The 18,470-nt window shown below is 35.2% G+C and overlaps 1 protein-coding gene and 1 long non-coding RNA gene across 12 annotated transcripts in view; one reads left to right on the forward strand and one right to left on the reverse strand.

Moving 5' to 3' along the window:
- Nucleotides 1-18,470, forward strand: part of Sgk3 (serum/glucocorticoid regulated kinase family member 3) — a 140,097-nt gene that overhangs the window by 89,345 nt on the left and 32,282 nt on the right. For all 10 annotated transcript variants that reach the window (XM_078017109.1, XM_078017107.1, XM_078017112.1 and 7 more), the window contains 3 exons: nucleotides 2,611-2,694; nucleotides 6,211-6,283; nucleotides 17,438-17,513. In XM_078017109.1, coding sequence (XP_077873235.1) covers nucleotides 2,611-2,694; nucleotides 6,211-6,283; nucleotides 17,438-17,513 — 233 coding nt within the window. The remainder of the gene's footprint in view (nucleotides 1-2,610; nucleotides 2,695-6,210; nucleotides 6,284-17,437; nucleotides 17,514-18,470) is intronic.
- LOC120892983 (uncharacterized) overlaps nucleotides 1-18,470 on the reverse strand; it is a 46,129-nt gene that overhangs the window by 1,969 nt on the left and 25,690 nt on the right. Inside the window, exons 4-5 of one of the 2 annotated variants that reach the window (XR_013423989.1) lie at nucleotides 8,754-8,818; nucleotides 1,276-1,436 (exon numbers count right to left, since the gene is read on the reverse strand). This is a non-coding gene — a long non-coding RNA (uncharacterized LOC120892983). The remainder of the gene's footprint in view (nucleotides 1-1,275; nucleotides 1,437-8,753; nucleotides 8,819-18,470) is intronic. The other variant, XR_013423990.1, reaches the window with a different exon arrangement.

Genomic DNA, 18,470 nt, shown 5'->3' on the forward strand with positions numbered 1-18,470 from the left:
GTCTTGACTTAAACCAAGTCTACATTATATTTTCATTTATCCACTTGACAAACTTTCGGTGAATTCTGTGTTATGCCAGGAATCTTCAAGGCACTAGAGATTCGATGGGTAACACAGTTCTAGCTCTCAAGAACTTAAATTCTGGTGAGGAAAGACAGACCAAGTAAATACTCAAATAAAAATAACTTCGTATTACAATAAGTATTGTATTGTTTCTGTGAAATCCTGCTTTTTTCCAATAGAAGTATTTTTTAAATTTTAAATGTCTTTTGCTTGTTATTTTATTAGAACTTACTTAATAAGCACTTGTCTATAACCATACTGTTAGTTAATAATTTCACAAGACCTTATTTCCTGTAAATATATTTGCTGCAGATCCACTCCAGCCTGTAACCCAAGAGTGGTTCTGTTCTTGGCTGTACCTGGGAGCCAGGGGAGGCCACCTGACATTTCTAGGGACTACTGTCCTCACCAGGAAATCAGCATAGGAATTTAAGAGCCTGGGCCAAGCGCGGTGGCACACGCCTGTAATCCCAGCGGTTTGCAAGGCTGAGACAGGAGGATTGCGAGTTCAAAGCCAACCTCAGCAGACCCTGTCTCTAAATAAAATACAAAATAGAGCTGGGGATGTGACTTAGTGGTTGAGTGTCCCTGAATTCAATCCCCAGTACCCCACAAAAAAACAAGAAGGGTCTGGGGATGTGGCTCAGTGGTTGAGTGCCCCTGAGTTCAATCCCCAGTACCATAAAAAAAAAAAATTTTTTTAAGAAGTTGCTGAATATGGTGGTACATTCCTGTAATTCCAGTCACCTGGAGGCTAAGGCAGGAAGACTGCAGATTCAAGTCCAGCCTCAGCAATTTAGTGAGACCCTGTCTCAAAATAAAGAATAAAAGGGCTGGGGATGTGGCTCAGTGGTTAATTTAACACCTCATGTTCAATTAAGCACCCCTGGGTTCAATTCCCAGTACCAAAATAAAAGAATTTAAGATAAACTTAAGGTTTTTGTCCTTCCATAGCAGTGCTCTTCCCAGGCCTATCTGATCCTGCGTGCTGTGTCACACATAATCTGATCTTAGCTTCACTGGCATCTTGACTAGGTCTTCTGCCCTTTACTTCTGTCCTCTTTCTATGGGGAGAGTGTTACCTGACAACAAATTCTAACATGTTATACCCAGTAACTCCCTCTAAGACAATTCAGTGCCTTTATTAGAACTTACTTAATAAACACTTGTCTATAACCATACTGTTAGTTAATAATTTAAGAACTGGATCACCTGTAAGTGATGTTGTACCCAAGTGCTTTTCTTTCCCTCTGAGTGATATATGTCTCTTGTCCAGGTGACTGATACCAATGACTTGACTTCACTTTCCAGTTGATGCTGTATCCCCTCACAGAAGGCTTTATATTTTGGGGTCCTTCAGTGAAACTGTGGCCCTGTGAATGTGTCTATATATTAATAATACTACAGAATTTCTATAACATAATCACATAAAATATCAGATTGTTGCTTTTCTTACAGTATTATCTAAGGTGAACTTCCACAAGTTACCTATAGGTTACCTATCTTTCATGGGAAAGGAGAGTTTGTATTCATTTGTGTTCTTGTCTTCTGAGATAGTTTCTCTTTTAGGTTGTCTAACAAGCCATATGAAATATAGTAAACCTCAAAAGCAACTTATATTTCTTGTCATCACTATAAAATAATACAGTTGATAAACCAGGTCCTACATCAGCCAGCCTTTCATCATATACCTGGATTCTTGTTATTTTTCCTTTAGAAATTATACAAAATCCTTGGGGTCCTAAACTCTTCTCTCATAATTCATCAGAATATGTGGAATTATATTCTGAAAGCATCTATGGGTGAATTAAGAGAGTTCATTCTATAACTATTGATGATTTGATACTGGTTCTGTTACATAGAGAATAGAAGGTTTAGATTTTTATCTTGAGTTTTATGTTGTTCATTTGAGACTATGAACTTGGGCAAGTTATTTAACTTGTTGGCTCTCACTTTCTCATCTGTAGTGGAGGTTAATAATTTTTGTTCTGATTACTTCATAGGATTGTTGATTATAGTTATGGGATCATGTATTATGAAAATGTTAAGCCCATGTAAGATGATATTAGAAAATCTGAGTACAAACTCTTAATTTAAAGAGTACTGCATAAAAGATGGCCTGCAAAAAATAATAATAATAGTTTAGTGTTTACTCTGTGCCAGGCATTACTTTTGAAAGTACTTGATAATTTCTAGCATTACTTTCGAAAATTCTTTATAAATTTTATAATATTCAGTACATATGATGTTATACTCTTGAGAAAAACCTGAAGAAAGACTGGCAAAATGTCAGAATTCAGTAGATTCAAATAATGAATATTTGTATGTTATTTTCTAAAAATTACAGCAATATTTCATAACATTAAAAAATAATCACCTCTTGATAAGATTAACATTTCTGTTGGTATGCTTATGTGCTTGAGAATAATATGTAAACATTAATCTTAATACCAGTTTTGCAAGTATAAAGACATTTTTACAAACTTAACTAATGGGGGCTTTTTGCAGTTAAGATTTCTTAAATTAATGTTATTTTTATATCTGCAGGTTTATAAAGTTCTGGTCTCTGTAGGGAGGAGTGAATGGTTTGTCTTCAGGAGATATGCAGAGTTTGACAAACTTTACAACACTGTAAGTAATAGTCTACAAGATTCTACTTAAAACACCTTGAAAAACCCCTAAAGATTTATTGGAGTGAATAAATTAATACTAACATGTATCAGAAAAGCAGAAAAGGGTAAGGGATTCTTAAAAAGCATCCTAACAGGAATTCTTACAAATAAGGGTGCAGAGAGGACTGTTGAGCAATTCCAAATAAACTGTTGAATAGCTTATATATATTTTACTGTCAGAGACTATTAGAAAAATCCTTCATACCAAATAATAGTTGTTACTCATCATAGTATTTCTGCTGAGTAATTGCCCAGTTATAAGCTTTAGATCTGAAAGTCTGTCATGAGCCCACCCTCTTTCCATATGTTATTTTTAGTTAGGGATAAGTCTTAGGTTCTAGGGTTGTTGTGTTTTTTGTATTGTTGTTTTTTGGTTGGTTGGGTTTTTTGTATTGTGGATTGAGCCCAGAAGTGCCATGGAGCCATGTCACTAAGTCCCCAGTTATTTTTTATTTATTAATTTGAACAAGGTCTCGCCCAGTTGCTGAGGATCTCACTAAATTGCCGAGGCTGGCCTGGAACTTGCAGTCCTCCTTCCTCAGCCTCCCAAGTTGCTGGAATTACGGGTGTGCACTACCATGCCTAGCCAGAGTTTTTTGTTTATTTGTTGTTGCTGTACTAGGGATTGAACCCGGAGAAACTCTATTATTGAGACACATTCACAGTACCCCTACCCCCATCCCTTTTTATTATTTTGAGTCAGGGTCTCACTAAGTTACCTGGGCTGGCCTTGAATTTATAATCCTCCTGCATCGGCTTCCCAAGTTACTAGGATTACAGGCATATATAACTATGCCTAGCCATTTTAGATTCCAGATTTTAAATAGCTAAAACAACTGAAATGAGTATTAATTTTCTTTTAGATACTTGGTGGGTGAGATTCTTTTTAAGTGGGTTTTTAAAAAATATGTTCTTTTTAGATATACATGGCAGTAGAGTGTATTTTGATAGTGAAAGCTAAGAGACCACTGACTACCTAAGTAACTAAAACCTGATTTTTATATATTCATAATTCAGATAGTAAAGAATATTCATAATAATAATGTTTGAAGTTGTACAAACTTTCTAAAGTAGACAGCAAAACAGCAGCATCATTGTAACTCATCAGGCTCAATACCACCAAGTACTGATGTGAATGGGGGTTGTTGCCTTGAAAGATCTATGTGGAGGACAAGAATGCCTTAGTTCATCTCCAGATTAGGGCAGCTGTGAGTTCCAAACTTTGCTTCAGTCAAGTAATTGTGGCCAAGCATAGTGGTGCCCGAAGACTCTGAAGGCTAAGGCAGGAAGATAGCAAGTTTGAGGCCAGCCTTGGCAACTTAGTAAGATCCTTAGAAACTTAGGGAGAATCTGTCGAAAGAAAGGAAGGAAGGAAGGAAGGAAGGAAGGAAAGGAAAGGGAAAGGGAAAGGAAGAAAGCTAGCTGGAGGTGTAGCTCAGGAGTAAAGCACTTATAGGTTTAGTCCCCAGTATCAAAAACAAAACCAAAAATACAACTATACCTAATTCCAAGTTTCAGTTCTTTATGTCCTCATAATAATGAGGTTTCCCAGTGTTGTTTAATAAGTGGAAAATTATTAGACATCCTCTGTATTATATACATAGGATGATAATTTTTAAAATTTCTTAACCCTGGTTCCTGAGACATATAAATATGTAAGTTACTAGTTACAAGATTTTTTTTAGACATTTTTCTTTTCTTTTTTTCTTTCTTTTTTATTTTTCAGAGCCAGGGATTGAACCTTAGGGCCTTGCACATGCTAGGCTTGTGCTCTACCCCTGAGCTACATGCCCAGCATAAGAATTTTTTTTTAATGAGGGAAAATAAGCATATCTCCATTAAGAGACACATTATTTCCTAAATGGGCCAGAACAGTGTCTATCTATAGAACTTTCCATTATTCATTAAGTAATGAAAATTAAGACTTATGATTTTATCTCATTTAGCATTTCACTGTATTTGTATTTGTTCCAACTAACATTCAGATGACATCCTAATTGAAACTGAACTTAATAATATTGAAAATTTTAAATGGTATTTGTTCCTATGCAAAATTAATACATGATCCTAGCAAGTCTATATAATAGAGGAAAGTAAAACTACATTAAACTTTAAAGTCAGCCATCAGGTTGGGGATGTAGCTCCATAGTAGAGTACTTAGGTAGCATGCATGAGGCCCTGGGTTCAATGCCTGGTACTGCAAAAATCCATAAATACATTTTACTGTATTTTCTTTAATATCTGTGCAACTGAAATATCTATATAGTTTCAAATATTGCTTAGTCAAAGGATATTGATATTCTTTTAACAATAGAGTTTGTATATGGGATATCCTTTGTAAATTTTTAGTGTTTTTTTAAGATATGGTTTACATTGGAGCCTGGGCAAGGGCTGAACTGTGAGACGTAAAATACCTGTTAATATACCCACTAAAGTTCTTGTATACCTGCTATCTACATAGCATTTTTTTGAGATCTATATTAATCTCACTGTACCCATTAAAATAGCTAAGTTATTCTTTGGTGAAAGTAATATGACAGTAGTATCTCACATACACAGTACACTTCAGATTTTAATCATCCATCTCATTTCTCTTATATTCCTCTTCCTTTTTGTTTTTTGGTTTTTTCTTTTTGTGTACCAGAGATTGAACCTAGGGGTGCTTAACCACCGAGCCATATTACCAGCCCTTTTTCATATTTTATTTAGGGTCTCACAGAGTTGCTCAGGGCCTCACTGAGTTTCTGAGGCTGGGTTTGAACTTACGATCCTCCTGCCTCAACCTCCTGAGTCACTGGACTACATATGGGCACCACCATGCCCAGTGGGTTTTTTTTTTCTTATTTCATCATTTTCTTTGTCTCTTTTTTAACATAACTGCTTTTAATTCTGCCTTCTATGGTGAGGGGCAAAGAAAAAACTAGGAGAATGATATAATTTGTGTTCTTTGAAACTATAGAGGTCAGGTTAAACCTGGTCTAGTAGAGTTGTAGCTTACTGGGAGTTTAGAAAATTCTTCTATTAAAAAGTTTAAGGATGGGTGCTTCATGAAGAAGAGAATAAAAGTAATCATGCAATAAGATATCCAAAGTAAGCTTTATCTTTTTGCTTAAAGATCCTCAAATATTAATACCCCAACTAATTAATCACCAGCTGATAAAGTCATGAAACCTCATGGAGACCCATCACTGTACAGATCTCCTCTGCTGAGTTTTTACAAGAAAACTGAGGCACATGGATGTTGAGTAACTTATCCAAGGTCACACAAATACTATGTGTTTTATTGGGACAAAATAGGATGGTAAATCTGTGGTATTTTATTGGAATGATTTAATATTACACATAATATGATCATATAGTTAAGTGTGTCTTATGGTGAATTTTATTTGAAATCAGGTTGTTTTGGGTTTTAGTGTATGTATTACTAGAAGACCTAAAAAATTAGTTCATGTGATACTACTTTTTAAAATTTTAGTTGAAGAAGCAATTTCCTGCTATGGCCCTGAAGATTCCTGCCAAGAGAATATTTGGTGATAATTTTGATCCAGGTAAGCATTAACTTTATAGACCAATCATTAAGTAAGTGATGGTTGAAGTTTGAAGTTTGAAGAAGTGGTTAACTTATTCATTGCACTGCATAGTAGTGCAGGAATTTTAAAAGTCAGTTTCTCCCATGTTCTGTAAGAATAATGTCTCAGGAAGGTATTTACTCTATACCAGTCATGATTTTAAGTACTTTGTACTTAATAAAAAAAGTAAGAAATCATGATAATTAAGTAAAAGAGAGGAGAACCAAAAATAATAAAACCATAAGGCCTGAATAACTTGAGAGAATTAATTAATTCAAAGTGGCAAAAATGAATGAAGAACACAACTGCATGTTGATGATGAGCCTTGAACTTGGATTCAAGTTCTGTAGAGCCCTTGGTTGAATCCTTGAGGCTGAATTATTTCCTCAAGGGCAGAAGGCAAAGTAAAAGACCTGCAATATCATTGCATCATTGTTGAAAGCAAAATACAGGCTGCATGCCTTGTGGTGTTTGTTTTCATAAATTAATTATTTGACACTAAAAATTCATTTTTGTTAAAGAACTGTTTGAAATCTATCCTGAACATATTGTGACTTGCCAACAGTGAAACAGATTGTGTGTCATAGAGATCTTGAAAAACTCTGCAGTGAAAAAAATCAAATCTATTAAAAACTCTGAAGATAGATAAGATGCTTGGGGAAACAACATTTTGCTGGTGGGCATGCACAGTGGTACAATCCTTGGAGAGAGGAATGTGGTTATACTTAGCAAAAATTTATGTATATTTCACTTTGGCCAATTGGGATCTACCCAAAGATAAACCATATATACTGAGAAACCATATATGAACTCATATACATGAAAAAATGTGTATTGTGATATGATTTTTACAAGAAAAAACTGAAATCAATTGAAATATACTTTCAAGTCTACAATGCAATGTAGCTGTAAAAAAGCTACATTGCTATGGAGTGACCTCCAAAATATTAAGGTGGGGGAAAAGGTGCATTTGAATTTGTGTAGTGTGTATTTTTTGTGTATGAAAAAGTGTGGGTATTTGAAAAGAAATAATGCAGAAATCAAAATAATAAAACCAGTGATTTTGAGGAGGGATAAGATCAGAGGAGGCAACAGGGGTGGAAGTTAAATGTCTCATCTTGTTTATGTCTTTGACTTTGGAACCATGTATACATTTTAAACAATTTAAAAGCAAACATAAAAATGCAATAACAACATTTTCTAAGACTTTTTTTTTTTAAGTGTCTATTAAGTACCTTCCAAGGTACTATGTTGAGGACTAAAGATAATAAGGGTTTTTTGGTTTGCTTTTTGTTTTTGTTTTTGTTTTTTGGAGCACTGGGGATTGAACCCACAGGTACTCTATCACTGAGCAACATATCAGTCCTTTTAAAATTTTATTTTGAGACAAAGACTCACTAACTTGCTGAGGCTGGCCTTGAACTTGCAATCCTCCTGCCTCAGACTCCTGGTAGCTTGAATTTATAGGTGTGCACCACTCCACCCAGCAAGATTTTTCTTTTTTTTTTTTTTTAATATTTATTTTCTAGTTCTCGGCAGACACAACATCTTTGTTGGTATGTGGTGCTGAGGATCAAACCCGGGCCGCACGCATGCCAGGCGAGCGCGCTACCGCTTGAGCCACATCCCCAGCCCCCAGCAAGATTTTTCAAATCCTTGCCTTCAACAGCTCTTGTAGAAACCACTTTTCAATTATCAATTTTAACCTTCTCTGCATCTTTTAAAATATATATTCATATAAGGTCTCAATTGGAAAAAAAAATTTTGTACATATCTCCAACTATAGTTCTTAAAGATAATATGTTGAGGAGGGGGTCCAAGATGGCAGGCCAGAGGGAGGCAGCATTCTGTGTTGCACCATGACCTGGGATTCAAGTACTTAGAATACAGCTTCTCTGCGAACAATATTCCTGACCCCTGCATAGGAAGCACCATGCCTGTCCAGGGCTCCAGGCCTCAGCCTCAGAGTAGGTCTCCCAACTACTCATTCACGCAGAACTACCGCCCAAGCGAGACCATCAGCAGCTGCAGCAGCACCCTCAAAGAACTTTTGGCCACCCACCCGAGCAGAAATCATGGATGTGCTCCCAAGGAGAACACCCAGTAGCTTCCCATGAGTAGGAAATCTGGCCGCCACCCCTGTGGACCCCCATCTACCAATGTGGGGCTCCCCTGGTGGCTACCATCTTGGGCCTGTGCAGCAGCGGATATAGTCCCCTATAGACAGTAGCCTGCCTGCACCCAGGAACTTCACACAGGCTCTGAAGTCAGCCAACACAGCAATCCACAAAGCTTGTGGCTGAACTCATCATCCAACACCATCGCCTGGTTCCCCTGACCTGACCCGGCATCCTACTACTGAAAGCAGGAGCCTCCATCTTGGGTCATCTTTATCATCATCTTCAGGTACCCAGTTTCTAACACGCCCCTCTCTCTAGCATCCACTAACCTGGCACAGTGACACTCTTCACCATCCTGAAGGTGTAGATACCAGCTAACAACAGACAACTCCATCTATAGAACCAGAAGGGAAGCAAGAAAGATATTGATCTCCAACCAAAACAACCCTTTATTCTTTCAAGATTACTTTTTTCTTTTCCTCTCTTTTTTCTCCCACCCTCACATCCCCAACAAATGTGAAACCAAGTGCTTTGCATGAATTAGGATTTTGAGGACTGGGACATTTGAATAGTATATTACAGTTGTGTTGTACATTCTTTTTTATTTTTATTTTTTTTCCCACCAATTTCTGCTATTTTAACATTTTTTATTTTTCTTGATATATATGTGTGTTTATACTCTACTGTCTTCCCACTTATTTGTTTACTCAAATTTACTTCTCCCTTTTCCTGCTACTAATCTTCTTTAGATTTCCCTTTCACACTTCCTAAGCTATAACAACTGTATATCAGCACCTCCTACCTCCTTAGCATATCATCTTCCTCCTCACTCCCAGTTCTTTGCCTACCATCAGAATCTGTAAACCCTTTTACAAATCTGCTGACAGATAATAATTGAATTCACCATTTCTGTACAAAGTGACCAAACTGTACATGTCTTATTAGCAAACATTTGTTTTTAGGGTGTATATTGTTTACATTGGGATCTGATGCCATTGTACTTCACCTCAAAGGAGAGGTATTGGATCCTGACAGGGGCACTATAAGCCTAAGGGTAAAAACAGTAATGCCCAGTATATACAGTACTAGAAGGGAAGACACACAAGCAATATGAAAAGGGAAGAAAGTGCCCCAAACAAATCAAGATACTACATTTTTAGGATCCATGGCAAGCACAGCAGAAGAAATTACACAGAAGGAGTTCAGGATGTACATAATTAAAATGTTTTGCGAATTAAAGGATGATATAAGATAGCAAATACAGGCAGCAAAAGATCATTTTGACAAGAGCTACATAAACAAATACAGGAAGCAAAAGATTAATAGGGAGATAGAGGTTAAAAAAAAACCAGAAATCCTTGAAATGAATGAAACAATAAAACAAAAAGTTCAATTGAATGCATTACCAACAGATTAGACCACTTGGAAGACGGGACCTTAGACAATGAAGACAAAATATATAATATTGAAAAGAATGCGGACCACATAGTGAAAATGATAAGAACATTCAAGAAATATAGGATAGCATAAAAAGACCAAATTTAAGAATTATTGGAATAGAGGAAGGAATAGAGTTCCAAACCAAAGGAATGAGCAATCTATTCAATAAAATATTATCAAAAATTTCCAAACATGAAGAAACCAAATTTAAGACGCTTACAGGATGCCAAATGTGCAAAATACAACAGATCCACACCAAGGCACATTATAATGAAAATGTCTAAATACAGAATAAGGAGAGAATATTTAAAGCCATGAGAGAAAGGAATCAGATTACATATAGGGGGAACCAATTAGAATATGTGCAGATTTTTCAACCCAGACCCTAAAAGCTAGAAGATCCTAGAACAACATATATCGAGCTCTGAAAGAAAATGGATGTCAACCATGATAAACAGAAGTTAAAAGATTTTACAACTTGAAAGTCTGCACTACAGAACATCCTCAGCAAAATATTTCATGAAGAGGAATTGAAAACAACAATGAAAATCAACAAAGGAAGGTATTACACTAAAGGAAAAACTAATCAAAGGAGAAACCAAGATAAGTTAAATATGAAAAATAAATAAAAATGGCTGGAAATGCAATTCATGTCTCAATAATAACACTGAATGTTAATGGCCTAAACTCACCAATCAAAAGACATAGACTGGCAGATTGGATTAAAAAATATGCTGCTGCCAAGAGACTCATCTCATAGGAAAAGGCATCCACAGACTGAAGGTAAAAGGTTGGGGAAAGTAATAACACTTACATGGACTGCGGAATCAAACTGGTTTCCATCCTCATATTAAAGTAGACTTCAGGCAAAGTTAATCAAAGGGTTAAAGAAGGATATTTCATACTGCTTAAGGGAACGATTCATCAACAAGACATAACAATAATAAATTTATATGCCCCATGGAGCAATTAAGTTCATCAGACATACTCTTCTCAGGTTCAAGAGTCAAATAGACCACAACACATAATTCTGGGTGACTTTAGCACACCTCTTTCACCACTGGATAGATCAACCAAACAAAAGCTGAACAAAGAAACTATAGAACTTAATAACTTAGACTTAACTGACATATATAGAATAACTCATCCTTCAGTGAACAGATATTCTTTCTTCTCAGCAGCACATGAATCCTTCTCTAAAATAGACCATATCTTATGCCACAAAGCAATTCCTAGCAAATATAAAAAAAGTAGAGATATTACTCTGCATTCTATCAGATCTTAATGGAATGAAATTAGAAATCAATGATAAAATGAAAAATAAAAGCAACTCTAACACCTGGAGATAAATAATATGCTACTGAATGAACAATGGTTGGAAAAGACATCAAGAGGAGATTAAAAGATTCTTGGAGATGAATGAGAACACAGATACAACATATTGAAATCTCTGGAATACTATGAAGGCAGTACTAAGAGGAAAGTGTATTGCATGGAGTTCATTCCTTAAAAGAGGAAAAAGTCAAATAAATGACTTAACATTACCTCTCAAAACCCTAGAAAAAGAACAAATCAACACCAAAAGCAGTAGAAGACAGGAAATAATTAAAATCAGAGCTGAAATCAATAAAATTGAAACAAAAGAAACATTTGAAAAAAATAACAAAACAGAAGTTAGTTCTTTAAAAAAAATAAGTAAAATTGACAGACCCTTAGCCATGCAAACAAAGAGAAGGAGAGAGAAAACTAAGATCACTAACTTAGGTGATGAAAAAGGAAATATCAAAACATACACTTCAAAAATACAGAAAATAATTAGAAATTCTTTTTGAAAACTTGTACTCCAATAAAATAGAAAATATCGAAGGCATTGACAAATTTATAGAGTCATATGATTTGTTCAGATTGAATCAGGATGTTACACACAATTTAAACAAGTCAATTTCAAGTGAGGAAATACAAGATACCATAGGAAACCTACCAACCAAGAAAAAGCTCAGCCCCAAATGGTTATACAGCCGAGTACTACAAGACCTTTAAAAGAAAAACTAACACCAATACTCTTCAATTTAGGAAATAGAAAAAGAGGGAGCACTTCCAAACTCATTCTATGAGGCCATTGTCACCCTGATTCCAAAACCAGACAAAGACACATCAAAGAAAGAAAACTTCAGACCAATATCTCTAATAAACATAGATGCAAAAATTCTCAATAAAATTCTGGCAAATCGAATACAAAAACATCAAAAAGATGTGCACTATGATCAAGTGGGGTTCATCCCAGGGATGCAAGGTTGGTTCAACATAAGGAAATCAATAAATGTAATTCATCACATCAATAGACTTAAAGGTAAGAATCATATGATCATCTCAATAGACACAGAAAAAGCATTCAACAAAATACAGCACCCTTTTATGTTCAAAACACTAGAAAAACTAGGGATAACAGGAATACATCTCAACATTGTAAAAGCTGTCTATGCTAAGCTCCAGGACAACATCATTCTAAATGGAGAAAAATTGAAAGCATTCCCTCTAAAAACTGGAATAGGAATGCCCTCTTTCATCACTTCTATTTAACAGTTCTTGAAACTGGCCAGAGCAATTAGACAGATGAAAGAAATTAAAGGATACATATAGGTAAAGAAGAGCTTAAAGTATCACTATTTGTTGATGATATGATTCTATACCTAGAAGACCCCAAAAAAATTTCACCATAAAACTTCTAGAACTAGTAAATGAATTCAGCAAAGTAGCAGGATACAAAATCAATGTTGATAAATCAAAGGCATTTCTGTATATCAGTGACAAATCCTTTGAAAATGAAATGAGGAAAACTACCCCATTTACAAGCCTCAAAAAAAAAAAATCCTTGGGAATCAATCTAACAAAACAGATGAAAGACCTCTACAACGAAAACTTCAGAACACCAAAGAAAGAAATTAAAGAATACCTTAGAAGATGGAAATATCTCCCTTGCTCTTGTATATGCAGAATTAATATTGTCAAAATGACCATACTACCAAAAGCACTACACAGATTTAATGCATTCCAATCAAAATCCCAATGACATTCCTCATAGAAACAGGAAAAGCAGTCATGAAATCCATCTAGAAAAATAAGAGACTATACCAGACCTGAAGCTATGCTACAGAGCAATAATAACAAAACCAGCATGACATTGGCACCAGAATAGACTGGTAGTCCAATGGTACAGAACAGAGGACACAGAGATCAACCCACATAAATACAGTTATTTTAGATAAAGGTGCCAAAAACATACATTGGAGAAAAGATTGCCTCTTCAACAAATGGTGCTGGGAGAACCAGAAATCCATATGCAACAAAATGAAATTAAACCCCTCTCACCATACACAAAACTCAACTCAAAATGGATCAAGGACCTAGGAATTAAACCAGAGACTTCTGTGTCTAATAGAAGAAAAAATAGCCCCTAATCTCTATCATATCAGATTAGGCCCCTACTTCCTTAATAAGACTACTATAGCACAAGATTTTAAAATCAAGAATTAATAAATGGAGCTGGGATTGTGGCTCAGTAGCAGAGTGCTTGCTTCGCTTGTATGAGGTACTGGGTTTAATCCTCAACACCACATAAAAATAAATAAAGGTATTGTGTTCATCTACAACTAAAAAATTTTTTTAAAAAGAATGAACTGGATGTATTCAAACTGAAGAGTTTCTTTTCAGCAAAAAAAAAAAAAAAAATCAGTGAAGTGACTAGAGAGCCTACAGCTTGGGAGCAGATTTTTACCACTTGAACATTAGAGCACTAATCTCTCGAGAATATAAAGAACTCAAAAAGCTAAACACCAAAATAACAAATAACCCAATTAATAAATGAACCGAGGAACTGAAGAGACACTTCTCAGAAGGTGATATATAGTCAATCAAAAAATATATGAAAAAATTTCCAACATCTCTAGCTATTAGAGAAATGCAAATCAAAACATCTGTAAGATTTTATCTCCAGTCAGAATGGCAGCTATTAAGAATATAAATAACAATAAGTGTTGGCGAGGATGTGGGGAAAAAGGCACACTCAGACATTGCTGGTGGGACTGCAAATTGGTGCATCCATCTGGAAAGCAGTATGGAGATTCCTGGAAAACTTGGAATGGAACCACCATTTGACCCAGCTATCCCACTCCTCGGTTTATACCCAAAGGACTTAAAAACAGCATACTACAGGGACACAGCCGCATCAATGTTTATGGCAGCATGATTCACAATAGCTAAACTGTGGAACCAACCTAGATGCCCTTCAGTAGATGAATGGATAAAGAAACTGTGGTACATATATACAACGGAACATTACTCAGGCAATAAAATAGAATAAAATCATGCAATTTGCAGGTAAATGGATAGAGTTGGAGAAGATAATGCCAAGTGAAGTTAGTGAATCCCAAAAAACCAAATGCTGAATGTTTTCTCTGATATAAGGAGGTTGATTCATAGTGGGATTGGGAAGGGAAGCATGGGAAAATTAGATGAACTCTAGATAGGCAAAGGGGAGGGAGAGAAAGGGAGTGGGCAAGGGGTGTAAAAAAGATGGTGGAATGAGATGGACACCATTATCATAAGTACATGTGCGAAAACATGAATGGTGTGAACATACTTTGTGTACAACCTGAGATATGAAAAATTGGGCTCTATATGTGTAACATTAATTGTAATGCATTCTGCTGTCATATATAACAAATTAGAATACAAAGTAAAATTAAAAATGTAAAAAAATAGATAATATATCAACTTTATATATATTCCTAGTACTCATCCTATGATGGGTGCATGACTTGGAGTTATTTTCAGATATTTGCATGCGTAATTTTAGCTTAAAAATTAAGTTTGAGGGCTGGGGATATAGCTCAGTTGGTAGAGCGCTTGCCTCACGTGCACAAGGCCCTGAGTTTGAGCCCCAGCACCACATACACGCACACAAAAAAATATAAATAATATTCTACTTAACATAACGGGGCTAGTTACTGATTTATACTCAATAAAGGTCTTAATATATAGTGTTTGTCACCAAAATTATGGGTTATTTCCAGTCAAAGGGTTTTCTCCCCACTTGTTAGATATACGATATAGTTATTAAAAATATATAAAATTAGGTTTCTTAGATTCAGATATACTTTTGCAATTTTTGAACAAGGTAGGCATCTTGTGAAACTCTTCCAAGGTCATTTTTTAAAAAGTCATCAAACATTAAAGTATATGTGAGGCTTACATTAAAAACTACTTGAGGGTTGGGTAGCTTAGTGGCAGAACAATTGCCTACCATATGTGAGGACCTTGAGTTCAATGCCCAGAAACACAAAAAAATAAAATATAAATTTAAAAAACTGTAGTTCAAAGACATTTCTCAGGAACTGGATTTAGTAATATATAAGGAAGACTAAAATGAATAACTTCATTTGTAATATTAAAAAATCTAATGATTATACAGAGCAGTTTTAAATTATTCTGTGGATACTTAGGAAAGATATATTTTACTTTGGAGACAAGAATAAAAATAGGAATTTCCTTTCCTCTCTGAATTATAGACCATGCTGTACTAAGTGCTGCTAGAATTTTTATTTCATTACTGACTTTAAATAGTTTTGTGTATGTTTTTATCTAGATATTCACCACTAAGAGATGCTTTTTCAAATAGCCTATGTCTTCAGTTTTTAAGACTTTTTTTTTAATAATTAGGGTTTAGGATGATTTTTTGACCCTACAACAACTAATAATAATATGTTAATGGCTAATGATAGCTCTCTCTTATCTGCTGGGTATTGTATAAATCTGCATGCATTTCTCTTTTGTAACTGTTTTACAAGGTATAAATATTGTTATTATCCTATTTTGTAAGTAAAGAGTTAGGTCTCGAAAAAGCAACTAATAAAAAAATGGAAAAAAAAACATGGAAGAGGAATTTGATGATTTAAACAGGAAGAGAACTGCTTGTTTGGGGACAAGAGAAAAAAAGAGAAGGTAAAAACACCAAAAAAGACTTTGAGATAGACAAGAAGGAAGTTAATACAATAACCTCAAAATGATCAGTAGAAGTCAGGCACAGTGGTGCATGCCTGTAATCCCAGTGACTCAGAAGGCTAAGACAGAAGGACCATACATTTGAGGCCAACTACGTAACTTATCAAGACAATGTCTCAAAATTAAAAATAAAATAAAAAGGGCTGGGGATGGAGCTCAGTTGTAGAGCATCACTGTGTACATTCCCTGGTAATGCAAAAAAAAAAAAATCAGTAGAAGATGAGGTAGCTTAGAGAGAAAGGAGGGTGGTATCAGCCACTCAAGGACAGCAGGGAAAACTCTTGACTTTTACATAGTTTTGATGTTTAGGCATCAATGCCATGTGACTCACTGGATTTTTCTAGAAAGTGTCACTTTATTCTATGCCATGGACCACACCTATAATCTCTACCTGAGTGGTCAAGATGGTTCAGGACCAGTGTGGGTAGATCAGCACAAAAATCATACCACCACAACTGGAGAGAAGAGAGAGCAAAAGCCTTCCAGATAATTGTGAATGTGTACTGAGGCCTGGCTCCATACCAGGTGCTGTGTTGCATGCTTGACTTCAAGTGTCTATTTTAGGATTTTTTGAGTGTATGACACAAGTAATATACACAAAAACATATATTCTCCTTTGTGAAAGGAGAAGTTGCCAGTACACGAGATAAATAATTCAATTAGAGACTCACTCTTTCTCTTTGGTGTATCATGGTTCAGACGTTTTGCTTTGCATCGTGTTATGGTCATGTATAAATGTACACAAAAGGTATCTATGCAACTTGTTATTTTCACTTTGTAATATATAATGAATATATTCCCATGCCAAAAAAAAAGAAAAAAGAAAAAGTTCAAGGTCAGTAAGTAACAGAGACAAGATATTTGAATAAAGTTTTCTAGTTCCAAGAAACACTTGTGCTTAACATTTATTGATAACTGAGGTTAATGCAACCATCAGTACAGTTTATCAACATACAAAACACTGTAGATACTGGACAATTATTTGTTAGGAAAGCACACCAGTATATTTTTCAAGGGATTTTTAACAGCAGGAATTAAGTCAGTGGTTTGGTAATATTCTATTAACCAATTAATTATCATTACCCTGCCTTAAAGGATTTTTAGTAATCCTTATTTTTTATTTGCTTTTTTTAGTGTGATTTGCAGTTATCTATGTCATAGCTTATTTTTACTAATTTCATGGTGGTTCATAAGGAGTTGGACAAAAAGCAAAGTGTCTCTCCACGTTTTATAGTGACTCTATTTAGAATCTAAAATAGGCAGTTCTTGATGATGTTCTTTTGAGAGATGTATTTGCTTTATTCCGATTCTTAAATCATTGCATATAGACTTCATATACACACACATATATTTTAAGAATTAGTTCCTCCTTGTAAACCAAGTAGGATGAATTAAGAAATAGATTATGAATCACAATTTATCATCTTGTGCTTGCTTATTCTTATATGAATGTTTTGATGATAATTACATAGGCTAACATAAATAATCCTAATAGTTTATATTCCTCTTACAGATTTTATTAAACAAAGGAGAGCAGGACTGAATGAGTTCATTCAGAACTTAGTCAGATACCCAGAGCTTTACAACCAGTAAGTAATTTTTATTATGTTCTAAAGAGACAGTGAAATGAAACCTAAGAATATTAATAAGCCTCAGACCAATTTTATCCTATGAAATGTTATTGTGCTATGTATATTTTTAAAATCTTCCTGAAGCATTTCCCTTCTTGTTTTTATTTTGTTTTGGGTTTTTTTTGGCAATTCTGGGAATTAAACCCAGGGCCTTATGCATGCCAATGCCAGGCATTCTACCACTGAGCCTCATCCCCAGCCCCTCCTCCTGTTGTGTCTTATCCTCTTTCCCTTCAACAACTTTTCTTAGTGATTTTCTTCCTTTCTTTTGTTCTTTATAAATTTATAAATTAAACTTGAAAGAAATTTGCATGATATAGTTAAAACATTTTGCTGATTATTTGATATTTATCCCTGCCTTCAAAAAATATTTAAGTACCCACTATATACATTGGGAATATAAAGCTAGATGAACATTATCCCTGCCTTCTAGTGGTTCTATCTAGTGGAAGAAACAGATATAAATAGGGAACTGAAGCCAGGTAATTTTTATGATAGAGATGCTAGAAGATAATAGAAAAATGTGATCTGCTGTGCTCATGGACCTGAAGGATGTGTAATCATCCAGAAAAGAACACAAAGATAGGGAGAGCATTCAAGCCAAATGGAGTGTTACCTATTAACAGAGGATGCAAAAGCCTGAAACATCAAGATGTTCAAGTATTTACATTGCGTGGTACCTGGAACAAAATAGATTTTCAGAAAGTAGATGAAACTGAAGGCATTGGCAGGATTCAAGCACATATTGTCACCGTATTCTCTGCTACCACTACAGGCTTCCAGCCCTCATCACAGTATTCCATGCAGCCATGTAAGATGAAGGCATTACCTAGCCCTGTGTGTATCTTGTGCTAATGAGTTTAAGTTTCCTTCTGTAGGCCAGCAGCTCCAGATGAGGGGAGGAGGTAGGTCAGA

The sequence above is a fragment of the Ictidomys tridecemlineatus genome, chromosome 7, assembly GCF_052094955.1.
Source record: "Ictidomys tridecemlineatus isolate mIctTri1 chromosome 7, mIctTri1.hap1, whole genome shotgun sequence".
In the NCBI taxonomy this organism is placed as follows: domain Eukaryota; kingdom Metazoa; phylum Chordata; class Mammalia; order Rodentia; family Sciuridae; genus Ictidomys; species Ictidomys tridecemlineatus.